At 35.5% G+C, this 12466-nt stretch overlaps 2 protein-coding genes across 7 annotated transcripts in view; one reads left to right on the top strand and one right to left on the bottom strand.

Moving 5' to 3' along the window:
* The window catches only part of LOC101735367 (zonadhesin), a 74361-nt gene that overhangs the window by 22875 nt on the left and 39020 nt on the right, over positions 1-12466 (top strand). The gene's annotated exons all lie outside the window — the stretch shown is intronic.
* Positions 4242-10528, bottom strand: LOC101740772 (uncharacterized). The gene is made up of 2 exons (XM_062675067.1): positions 7659-10528; positions 4242-7365 (listed from the first exon to the last, which is right to left on the bottom strand). The coding sequence occupies exons 1-2, from the start codon at positions 10464-10466 to the stop codon at positions 7267-7269; spliced, it is 2907 nt and encodes a 968-aa protein (XP_062531051.1). The 5' UTR covers positions 10467-10528; the 3' UTR covers positions 4242-7266.

Raw genomic sequence — 12466 nt, 5'->3', positions numbered from 1 at the left:
AGCCTCTCAAGGCTATCAGCATAGGTAGGAAAAAAAAAAAAAAAAAAAGTTTTTGATCAGAATTCAACTTTAGTTCGCAAAATGAAGACGCGAGTTGTGGTTTTATTGTTCTGTTGTGTTTATTATGTGTACAGCTACGGTACGTTCTCATTATTATTCATATTTTATATAAATTAATTTATTACTGATATTATTGTTTTACACGCAAACATTATTGGTCGGGTGCTCAGATAGCAACGTATTGCACCGAATTGATTATTTCTATCCCGAAGCAAATATAGCTAATCTTGAGATCTTTTTTTTCGCTGTATTGACTCATTTATTTTTATTTTTTATTTTCTTCCTACCTATGCTGAGAATCTATTTCAGCTTCTCCTTGACGTGTAAGTGAGCTCGCGGGGCTCAAACCAGAGTGTTGCTAACCTGCTAAGACTGACCCTAACAAGAGCAATGCTTCGCAGAATCTACCACCGGATCGGAAACGCGACCCACTGAGATGATCCGGCGAGATTTTTTTTTTTTTATGATTGAAAGATTACTGGTGGCCCGAAGGCCTTTCCAGTTTCACCAGGACAGGTGGGCGAGCAAAGGCTCAGCCAGGAGGGGTGGGATTTGCTAACAACTGCCCGAGCGCCTCCGAAGGAGACCTAACAACTCAAGAGCAATTGCTTTACGAATGAATCTACTACCAGATCGGAATCGCGACTCGCTGAGAAGATCCGGCGAGAAACTCAGTGGACTGTGTCTATGGGTTAATTTACTCGTCGAGCCGTTTGTCGCAAGCGACGGGTTCGGCAAGGACGGTGACCGGGTGACTCATACGAGCTCACAGTCCAAATAGTGTAGTTTTTTAAACACGTAACGTGACGTGATATTCTGAATAATATGGATATTATTCTCGTTAGACTAAAACACATTGATGCTTCGTGGCAAACTGGTTGCATGCAAGCTCTACCATTAAATTGTTGCTATTGTCAAGAACCCTTACGATTACTTGACAATAGAAACAAGCAGGGCACTGGAGGAATAAACGCGCGATATTAAATAAAACATAAACCTAGAAAAATAGTCGTGACTCGTGATATAACTATTGAGGAAAATTATTAAGTTACGGGGGTTTTTCTTTGAGTTAAATTTCCTGTTTTTTAAAAGCGAAGACTTTGATACTAGTTTCCTCGATCTTCAATGAAATAAGAGTATTCGAAATTGAATTTCTAATCTTCCAAGAATTAATCCATACAATCGTAAACCAAAATTGTTCGTTGAATATACGGTATTACTTTTCTAATGACGACACAACACACAAAATGTATATAAATATATGCGCAAATGGGATTTTGAAAAAAATTATTATGGATTTTTTTATTGTAATTCGAAACTTTATTATTAATAATATGGATATTTAATGCAAAAAATTAAAAATAATAATATTTCAATTAATTATAAAGAATTAAAAACATAGAATTTTAAAAAAGTCACGTAACTTATAAACGCGCCATGATTGGTCACCATAGTTGTGACGTCATAATGTTATAGCTATTGAATAGCAGTACAGCGTTTACGGCTAATACACGTGATGCTGGAACCACACTGCGTTATGCGCTATTCGTTATGTGACTAGGCCGTATTCGCCAAAATATATGTTAAGCGCGCAAGCAAGAAACATGCCATCCACACTTCGAACTTGTGCGCTGAATTATGCCAAATAAGGCAAATATGTGTCTTGTTTGCGTGGAGCGATGGACGTGTTGAGAGTTGCCGCAATTTACTATTTCCTAAATGTTTCTTACCAATACTTGTTGTACAAAGTTACTAAAAGATCTAAAAGACCGAAAAGAAAACGCTGGTGGATGATTACAAGTCATAAGACACGTCGATATACGACCGCCACAAGCGAGCGAATGATTCACCGAAGTGTGGGCAGTCAATGCGCATATTCGCCTTATTCGTGTCCTTTGAAGTGTGTCAAAAAACCGACAAGTCGACGGATACGCGTATTTGCTATTCGTCCTTATGTGTTATGCGTACGAATAAAGCGAATATTGGCGAATATACTTTCCACACTTCGCCGTATGCGCGTGAATAGCTCGCATAACGAATAGCGAATAGCGCAGTGTGGTTCCGGCATGACTAGCAGAATTATTTTGTCCGTGCAGTTTGGGTCATAAAAAATCAGAGCGGTGAAGCGAGTATTTCGCTCTCTCTTCCACTCATGAGCCTTATGGACGGGCATAGTGATTCGCATTATTGTTGTCGATAGTGTATTTAGTTTTGTCATTTTGTGGGTTAGTGATAAAAATGAAAGAAAAAATCACTAATCGAACACTTACACCACATATCGCCGCAGCAAATTACCGAGAACGGCAGAAATTAACACTTTGTAACTTTTCGGGATCTATTCTTATTTCAGTGAACATTTTTAACACATTGTTGATAACAACACGTGCAAATATTATTTTGAATAAATTCTGCCGTTTTGATACAAAACAAAGGAGTAGCCATTGTGTCACTAAAGCAATTCAGAGAACGAATGCATAAAAACACATTTCTCTTCGACATAATGTACTATAATTTGCAGGTAAGTACAAATGACTCATAACCTAACAATGTCTCACCCCCTTCGTATACTACCCCGCCGCCGTGTACCTGCCTTCGATGACTCATTTGTTTTTATCGATAATGGCGTTGCGCCCGCGCAACATGTTCACCTTGCACATCATGCCCTAGCCGGGCTATGTTTAATGACCCAAACTCCACGGACAAAATGATTCTACTATAGACAATAATATTGAAAATATATTGTTAAAAAACGAGTTGTTACTTAGTTGGTTACGATTAGCTATGTGTGATAAAGGATTTATTAAGGCAAAGTCTGATAATATTAATCAAAATCAACACCAATATTTTCAACAGTATTGGCTGATGCGGCATCAATGTTTAGTTCTTGAGGATTATCAATTTCCATATTTTCTTACGATTCACTTAACATTTCTTGGATGATTTGTTGTCTCCGTCGTTTTTCTGCAGTTGGTCTAAGAACCGTTGTAGTGCCTTGTCTTTTACGATTAGGTTGACAGTCAAATCATCAAACAGCAATGAGGGAAAACCAACATTATGACGTCACACGCGCTCGGATTTGATCGGGAGCTGTCGGCGTGTCTTCGGTACTGGATTCAAAAATTAATTTTTATTTTGAAATAACTTTTGAATTATTGCGAAAAAAAAATTGTTTTATTATATAACTAACATAAAATATCATCTTTCCATTTACTTATCACAAAAAAGTTTTTTTTCAAAAACCCAATTACTGGTGGGCATTTTGAGTCCGCAACGGTTCGTACCACAGTCCTGTCTATTTCTGCCGCAAAGAAAACACGTGTCTCGGTTTTAAGGGTAAAATGGTAAATATCTAGTCGGACTCCAGCTCTATAGTTAGGCGGCTCTATTCAGGATGTAACGTTTATAACGTTGAATGATCACTTAACAACATTTAGGGCGTAAACCGGTTTACCCAATTGCAGAAACAAAATTTGAAAATTGGAATGATAGTTTTATTTTTATTTTTTTATTTATTGCTTAGATGGGTGGATGAGCTCACAGCCCACCTGGTGTTAAGTGGTTACTGGAGCCCATAGACATCCACGACGTAAATGCGGCACCCACCTTCAGATACAAGTTCTAAGGTCTCAAGCATAGTTACGACGGCTGCCCCACCCTTCAAACCGAAACGCATTACTGCTTCACGGCAGAAAATAGGCAGGGTAGTGGTACCCATCCGCGCGGACTCACAAGAGGTCCTACCACCAGTAAAAAATTGAATTTCTGAAATTGAGTTTCTTCTCGATACCTCGTAAATTTAATGGTGGTAGGACCTCTTGTAAGCCCACACGGGTAGGTACTACCGCTCTGCCTATTTCTGCCGTAAACCAGTAATACGTTTCGGTTTGAAGAGTGAGGCAGCCGTTCTGAGACCTTAGAACTCATATCTCAAGGTAGGCGGCGGCATTTACGTTGTAGATGTCTATGGGCTCCGGTAACCACTTAACACCGGGTGGGCCATGAGCTCATCCACCCACCTAAGCCAGCGGTCGGGGAACTTTTTAATTATTACCCCAAAATATTTTTGTGTAAGTTGATATTATCCCATGGCGAAGAACAAAAAAAAACGAAATCGCTTCTTTTTAGCATCTTTCATATTATATCCCCCAAGATAATTTTGAAAAGAAAACAAAAACTAAAAATTTAATTTAAACATCATTTATTCAATTTATCAATGTAATACCTAGTAATACATAACAGTACCTAATAATAGTAATATATGTAATATACAGTTAAGGAAAAAAAATCGCCCCTACAGAAAATATAAGTAAATGATAATTTCTTGTTATTTTATAATTCGTATGATATTTTTAAGTTTTATTATAATTTTTTATTTTTATTTATTGATTACAAGTATTATTAGACGGAAAAAAGTAGTTTAAATTTTATATATAGCCCCCATAAAAATATTTTTTAATTTAAATGATTTTTTTCAGGCAAATAAAAGAATATTTAATTTATTTAATAAAATAAAAGACTATATATCAAACAGAAATGATTTTTTTAAGAATAAAGCTTTAAAATTATATAATGTATATTTTATTCATTTTATAGCTATCAGATTTTTAAAAAATCAGTCAATCACATGAACTTTGTGTTTCCAAATAATGTGTTCTTTCTCATTATCTCGCCGGCTGTATCCTATACATTTATGTTTGTGTCGCTATGGACTTATTTTTTCGTTTCGTTTCATTTCGTTTCATCGAGTTTGAAATCACAACGATTTTAAAGAAGTTTCACTTCAATATATACTTTTTACTCACAAAAGTTTCATTTTTACCCCCCAAAATTTCATTTTACCCCATTTGGGGTAATTTACCCCGGTTCCCCGACTGCTGACCTAAGCAATAACAAAAATAATAAAAAACTTATTTCAATCAATTTAAAAATACTTTTGTATATTGTATTCAATTGTGTTTGATTCATTTAATTCATATTACATCTACTTCATCTAATTTACATTTTTCACTTTCACATTTTCTCATTTACCAGACTCGTGTTGGCATAGTGGTAGCACTGTTGACTACCAGATCTAGTTGCTGACTGGGTTCAATTCCCACATCTGGTAAATCTTCAGGTGACAAACAGGTTTGTTTGGTCTTTGTGTGGGTATTTAATATCTACACATGTATACATTATTTAAAAACATTAATAATATTCATTTTTCATTTAATATGATATAAATGATAATAATTTCTATCACTATGTGATAAAACATTAGGTGCACCTGACAGAGGATCACGGCCATCATGAGACTTGGGGAATGCAATCACGTCTCTTATTGACTCTGCATCACAGGCAATTGCTATTAACCTGTCAATACCAAGAGCAATGCCGGCATGAGGAGGACAGCCACTACTTAATGCATTCACAAAATGCCTCAATTTCTCTGGATCTATGTTCAACATGTTCATAATTTTAACTTGTAAATGCGGACTGTGTATTCGGACTGAACCACCTCCTATTTCATTACCATTCATCACTAAATCATATGCTAATGACCGAACTTTCAATGGATCAGTTTCTAATAAATGTAGGTCATCCGGATGAGGTGCTGTAAAGGGATGATGGCATGGTTGAAGTCCATCATCTCCTTTCACAAATAACGGGAAGTCGATCAGCCACAGAGGCGCAACATTGTCATTAACTTTTAGCAGCTCTTTAGATTTCAATACTGATATTATTATTTCTTTAATTTCTCCTGAACATAGGCAGGCATTTTCAGTGTCTTCGCTTATAGATATAATTGCAGCACGATTCTGACCAATGGCATCTTGTATTCTCTCTTGTATTTCACTTGAATATTCCTTTGATATATTTTCATTCAACACAACCTTTGCATTTTATTTTTTTGCTATATACTTTACTTTCTCTTTGTATTTGGTGGTAAGCTTCCCCATCTCACTGGGGTAAGGTAGCAGGAGAGCACCAAAGTTGTCATCTTCTTTTTTGTCAAATAAATGTTTGATGTTTATAAATTTCAAATCATACAGTAAATTTGGTTTATCACTTCCATAATTTTCCAGTGCTTCTTTATATGTAATTCTATTAAATGGAGGTCTTGGTAATGGTTTCGTAAAAGTATCATATAGCATCTCTTCAATCAATGTTAGAACTCCTTCTAAAGTGGTAAAAGATAGTTCAATATCCAACTGAGTAAATTCTGGTTGACGGTCTGGACGAGTGGTAGCTCTGTAGCACCTGGCTACTTGGAAATACCGGTCTATTCCACCAGACATAAGCATTTGTTTGAATTGTTGAGGACTTTGGACTAAAGAATAGAACAATCCTTCATGACGAGTGGGGACAACAAATTCTCTAGCACCACCTGGTGTCCTGCAGAAAAGTGTTGGAGTCTCAACTTCGATAAACCCATAATTTTCCACTAGAAATCTCCGCATCTTATGCAGCATCTGTGATCTAGTTCTTAAATTATTTTGCATCACGGGAAATCTTAAATCAATGTATCTGTGTTGCATTCTCAATTGTTCTTTTGGTTTCTGATAGTTTTTTAAGTTGAATGCTACTTTTTCTGCGGATTTAAAACTTTTAAGCTTATTATGGTGACCTCAATTTCACCGGTAGCCATTTCAGGGTTCACTGTGTCTCCGGGCCTTATGGAAACCATGCCTTCAATTTGTACTACAGATTCTAGTTGTAAGCTGGATAAATCAATATTGTCACAACCAACAATACATTGTGCGAGTCCGTAGGCGTCTCGAAGCAGTAAAAATTTGGACAGACGTGAATACTGCACCCAGCCGCATATGACGACTCTTTCACCGACATTCTTAGGTCTCAGTTCGCCGCATGTGTGAGTCCTAAACGTGAATCAATTAATTTTTAATTGTCCATCGTCAATTGTATCTTTGCTTTTAATATTATGTGCGTGTCGGCAAAACGTTATATTAGAGGTTACATTTGCATTTCGTTTAATAAATGAGCTAATTGTTCTATTGTTGTTACACAAGTGTTTTAAAATGTTTGTACTTCGAAATACTGTACACACGTTTTTTATTTTGTTTGAATTAATTTTATGTCCCAACATTGTCACAATTTCTGTTTACACTCGACCTGTTAATTTACAAGAGACATTATGTTTTGCATGATATTAGTTTGCCTCACTTTACAATAGTTTAGAAATACACGATGGTTTTTTTAGTTTCACTATATATATAGAGTGAAATGTACTCTTCTTCTTCTTCTGTTTGATTTTGGCTCGCGCGGCTTGCGCATTTGCCACAAAGCAAAATAAAAGCTTGGGAACTACGTAATAAAAAATAAAAAAAATTTTTTTTTTTTTTTGAACGGATTCGCAAGGGAGAGATTAGGAAAGTTAGAGAATATATGAAGATACATATATAAATAAGATTAAATTAAATATGTACATCATTAGATAATATAAATAAAGACAATAAACTGTATACATTAGGAGAATTCATAGATAAAAGACACATAATGGAAGTAGGAAATGGAATACGTAATGAAATCAAATTTAAATAGAAAGAAGAGCAATCATTTAGAGAGCAAGAAAAGAAAATGTGATTAACGTCACAGACTTCAGCACCGCAATCACAGGCTGGATTATCAACAATTTTGAATTTAAAAAGATGGGCTGGAGTGGAAACATGTCCCAATCGCATGCGAATGAGACATGTTGTTACACGTTTAGCGAAATGAATTTTGAAGAACCACGGCTTTGAAGGTATTGTGGGTTGAATAGTACTATAAGATTTCCCTTTTGACTGGCTTGATTCAGTCCAGCTACTCTGCCAACTAGAATGAAGGAAATCTTGAGACAAGTTCACCAAATCACATGTATAATTTTTAAAAGGGAAAACATCCCCACAAGTTATAGCTTCCTTGGCCAAGGTATCAGCTATTTCATTACCTTTAATTCCACAATGACTTGGAATCCAAGCAAAGCTGATCTTTAAATTGAGATTCATGCACTGAAAAATTATATTTCTTATTTCTAGAATTACGGGATTCGAATTACGAGATTTAAATGGGAATCTCATTAAAGCCTGCAGAGCGCTCTTAGAATCAGAAAAAACTATTGTTTGGTTCAATTTAGCTAGTAAAATGTATTCTACAGCTTTCAATAAACCCACACATTCACCCGTAAATACAGATGTTTCTTTAGGGAACTTCACTTTTTGAACAATCTTGTATTGGGGATGATATACACCGATACCAACACAACTGTTTTTTATTTTAGATGCATCGGTGAAAATAGAATGATATCCTTGCCAGTTTTCGTTCACAAGGGATTTGAATTCAGAATTAGATTGATGACGATTTGAACTAAGAAAATTTAAATTAACATTCGGATTCAAAATTAAAGAGTCATAACTAAAACAAAATAGAGGAAGATAATTAGAACAGTGGGTAGGAGACTCTAATGATAAGAATTTTCTATAGCTTACTACAAGACGGGGAGGCTGCTTATGTTTCCAATATGGAGATGTGTTTATATGTTCACAAAGATAATTCAACTTTGATCTCAATGGGTGATTAGAAAATTGAAACGAACGGAATAGATATCTATCCGATAAATATTGTCTGCGTAAATACAGAGGAGGGTCATTACATTCTACTTGTAAAGCATTTATGGGGCTTGACTTCATAGCACCGCATACAATTCTTAAAGATTTTGACTGCATTAAATCAAGTTTTTTAAAGGCAGAAATATTGCCAGGCTCTAAAATAAAAGTACCGTAATCAAGAACACTCCTAATCAATGCATTGTAAAGTAGCTTTAGACAAAATGGGTGAGCACCCCACCAAACGCCCGAAAGACAACGCAAAATGTTCAAGCTGCGTTCACATTTCGAAACTACGTAATTACAATGAGGAATGCCTGTGAGTTTTGAGTCCAAAACAACACCAAGAAATTTTACTTCTTTTTTTACAGGGATTTTAAGGTTCTCATAAAAAACATTAGGTTCTGCTGGACGTCGCATTCGACTAAAAAGAACAACACTACTTTTGGACGCAGACAAATCCAAACCATTACTATCCAGCCATTTTTTTAAAAGGCACAAATTAGATGTTATAGCTACACTAGCTTCTTGTACTGACTGACTGGCGTTATATAAAAGTAAATCATCAGCATATTGCAAAACACTTATACTACCATTAAAAGAAGATTCCAAGTCATGGGTATAAATATTGTAGAGAATAGGACTCAATACTGAGCCTTGAGGAAGGCCCTTAGTCAAGACCCTAGAAACTACAGAGTTATCATCGACCGTTAAAGATAAAGATCTATCAAGGAGTAAATTAATGATAATATTAATAAGTAACGGAGGTGTTTTAATGGTAAGCAACTTATGTTTAAGTACAGAAATTACAACATTGTCATATGCTGACTGTATATCTAAAAAAGCAGATAGTATTGATTTATTTTCGCTAAAAGCAAGTCTAATATCCGTAGTAAATATACTGATACCATCAAGCGCACTCTTCCCTCGCCTAAAGCCATATTGACTTTCAGCCAATAAGCAATTACTTTCGACAAAAAATTCAAGTCGATTTTTTACTAAATGTTCAATTATTTTCAATAAAACTGATGAAAGAGCAATTGGGCGATAGGATAGTGCGTTATCAGACGGTTTATTCGATTTTAAAATTGGAATAATTATTTGTTCTTTCCAAAACATTGGAACAGAACCAGAAACCATAATATGATTAATAATGTCTAAAAAATAAGTTTTCGCATTATCAGTCAAATTTGAGAGAAAAGAATAAGGAATACCGTCCGGCCCCGGAGCTGAGTCCCGAACAACCGAGAGAACACCCTGCAGCTCGTTAAAGGAGAAAAGAGAATTCAATTCTGAGTAATCTGATATTGGAAGAGGAATGTTGTGAAATTGTACTGAAGGAGGAGATAACTTACTTAAAAACTCATTTGCTATAGTGTAAGGAAGTACAGTAGATTTAGATTCTTTGTAAAGCGATCTAAACCTATGGATTTTCTGCCAAACAGCACTAGGCTGGATATCAGGCGAAATTTCAGAACAAAACTTTCTCCAGCTGTCAAACTTTTTTTTCTTAAAAAGTTTACGGGTCCCAGTGATAGATTTTGAGAGTAAATCGAAATTTTCAGAACTAGTATATGCTAAATAATTCATTTCAGCTTCCTTTCTACTTTTAATGGCCTCAGAACATTCATTGTCCCACCAAGGTGGGGAGGGAATTTTACCCTTAGAGACCCTCTTAACTGGAAATGATTCATCCGCTGCTTCAATCAATATTTTAGTGAAGCTGTCAGCAGAACAGTAATCAGACTGCACCTGATTAATTTTCATATCTACATTTTGTTTAAATACATCCCAGTCGTTGTTTCTGATACTATATTTCATTCGAGGTTTTTGAGTATTCGTATTAATATTTTTAAAAGGCAAATTTATTATAATAGGGTAATGATCACTACCAAGCGTCGACGAGAAGGTAGAGCAGTTAAGAGAGGAAGCTAAATTAGCCGAACAAATAGACAGATCTAGAACATTTGAACTCGCTCTAGAACGTGTGGTGGGAGACCCAGAATTCAAAACACATAAATTATGGTAATCAATAATTTCCAGTAATTCACTGCCATAGTAATTATTAGATGGGCTGCCCCAAGACATGTGACTGCAGTTGAAGTCACCCATTAGGAGGAAAGGTTGAGGTAGATGAGAGAGAATAGAAGAAACTTCATGAAGAGTAGCTAAGGAAGGGTGAGGGATGTATATAGAAGCATAACAGATATTATTAACTTTAACTGCAGTAATAGAAAAAGAATCACTATGTAAAGGGATAGAAATTATTGAAAAAGGAAGATGAGACTTAATGAGTATGCCAACACCAGCATACCCATCTGACCTGTCTTCTCTTACAATAGAGAAGCCAGGAATTTTAAATGGAAAACCTGGCTTAAGCCAGGTTTCTTGAAGACAAACAATGATGGGATCTAATTTATTTATCAAATAAATTAGATCAGGTTTTTTGCTGACAACGCTGCGGCAATTCCAATGAACCACCTTGGCCATGGTTGTTAATAATACTATTTAGAATATCAAAAATAGGGGCAACGTTGGACGGTGAAGAAGACGAAGAAGATGTAAAATTGTTAAACTGTGATAGTAATTTTATCAGTAAAGTAATAATATCTGCTATAGATTGAGTATTCTTTTCGGGATCCAAAGCACATCCATTAGAGGGCTCTGGTGGATTGTAATCTCTTATTAAGGATTCATGTGACTTTCTATCGTATCCTTTTGTGACTCTATTAGAAGGAGATTTTGGCTTTATGAAGACAGTTTTTTTATATGATGTTAGTGGTGACGATTGATTGGGAAGGTTGTAAGAAGAATCAATCAGATTCTTTTTCAAAGTAGAAGGAGACGATACTACAGAAGAATAAGATCGATTGATAGGTGGATGTAATTTTGCAGATTCAGCATATGAAATCGAACTTTTGGCCATGGATTCTTTAATAGAGCGTTGTCTTGCATGTTCGGGGCAGCTCTTACTTATAGCTGTATGTGAGATTGATGAACAGTGTAAGCACTGAATCAAATCATCATCAACAGTACATGAATCTCCAGAGTGTTCCTGTCCACACTTAAAGCAGCGTGGCTTAGATCTACACTGGCTCTTAATATGACCATACCGGCAACAATTGTAACATTGTATGGTTGGGTAAATATATAAATCTACAGGCAATGCTGTATAGCACATATATATTCTAGTTGGTAAAATTTGTCCATCAAATGTAATGACCACCGTCTCTGTATCATTAAACACAGTATTACCATCTATAGTTTTTTTAACTTTTAATCTTCTAATTTTTAAAATTCTACCACACCCTATTGGAACAGAAACATTTTCGATAATTTGCTCTGGGCTTAAATCAATAGGAATCCCTCTTACAATTCCCATTCGAGTGATGTTAAAAGTAGGTATAAGAGCTTTATATTTGTTAGCTGGTAATATAGAATTTTGGATAAAATTGTTGGCATCTGAATGGTTATTAAAAGCTATAGAAAGTCTGTTTCTGCCAATTTTTTTTAAACTACCGTTGACTATATTTTGGAAGCTATTGTGTTTTAAAAATCTACCAAAAATGACAGGATGTAAACTTACATTGTCATTTGGAGAACTTATGATCTTACTAATGTGGACAACAAAGGGAGCTGCGTCAGAAGGTAAGTATAAACGATTAACATTATCTGAATTAGGTGTAACTGCGGCGTTGGAGTCAGAAACGGTATGTGAAGATGGGGAAGAAGGAATATTATGTGGAACCGACTCAGTAACATTAGATTCACAAGAACAATCTGTGCCATGATCTAAATTTTTGTTGTTCCTCTTCCTTTTT

This window comes from Bombyx mori, chromosome 22 (assembly GCF_030269925.1).
Source record: "Bombyx mori chromosome 22, ASM3026992v2".
Classification (NCBI taxonomy): Eukaryota; Metazoa; Arthropoda; class Insecta; order Lepidoptera; family Bombycidae; genus Bombyx; species Bombyx mori.
The sequence above is the reverse complement of the archived record's forward strand: the minus strand, read 5'-3'. Positions and strand labels throughout refer to the sequence as shown.

Coding starts and splice junctions, on each gene's coding strand:
- LOC101740772 (XM_062675067.1), bottom strand. CDS start 10,466: ATGAAATATAGTATCAGAAACAACGACTGGGATGTATTTAAACAAAAT. Junction 7,366..7,658: donor CCTGTGATTGCGGTGCTGAA/GTCTGTGACGTT, acceptor TTTATTACGTAG/TTCCCAAGCTTTTATTTTGC.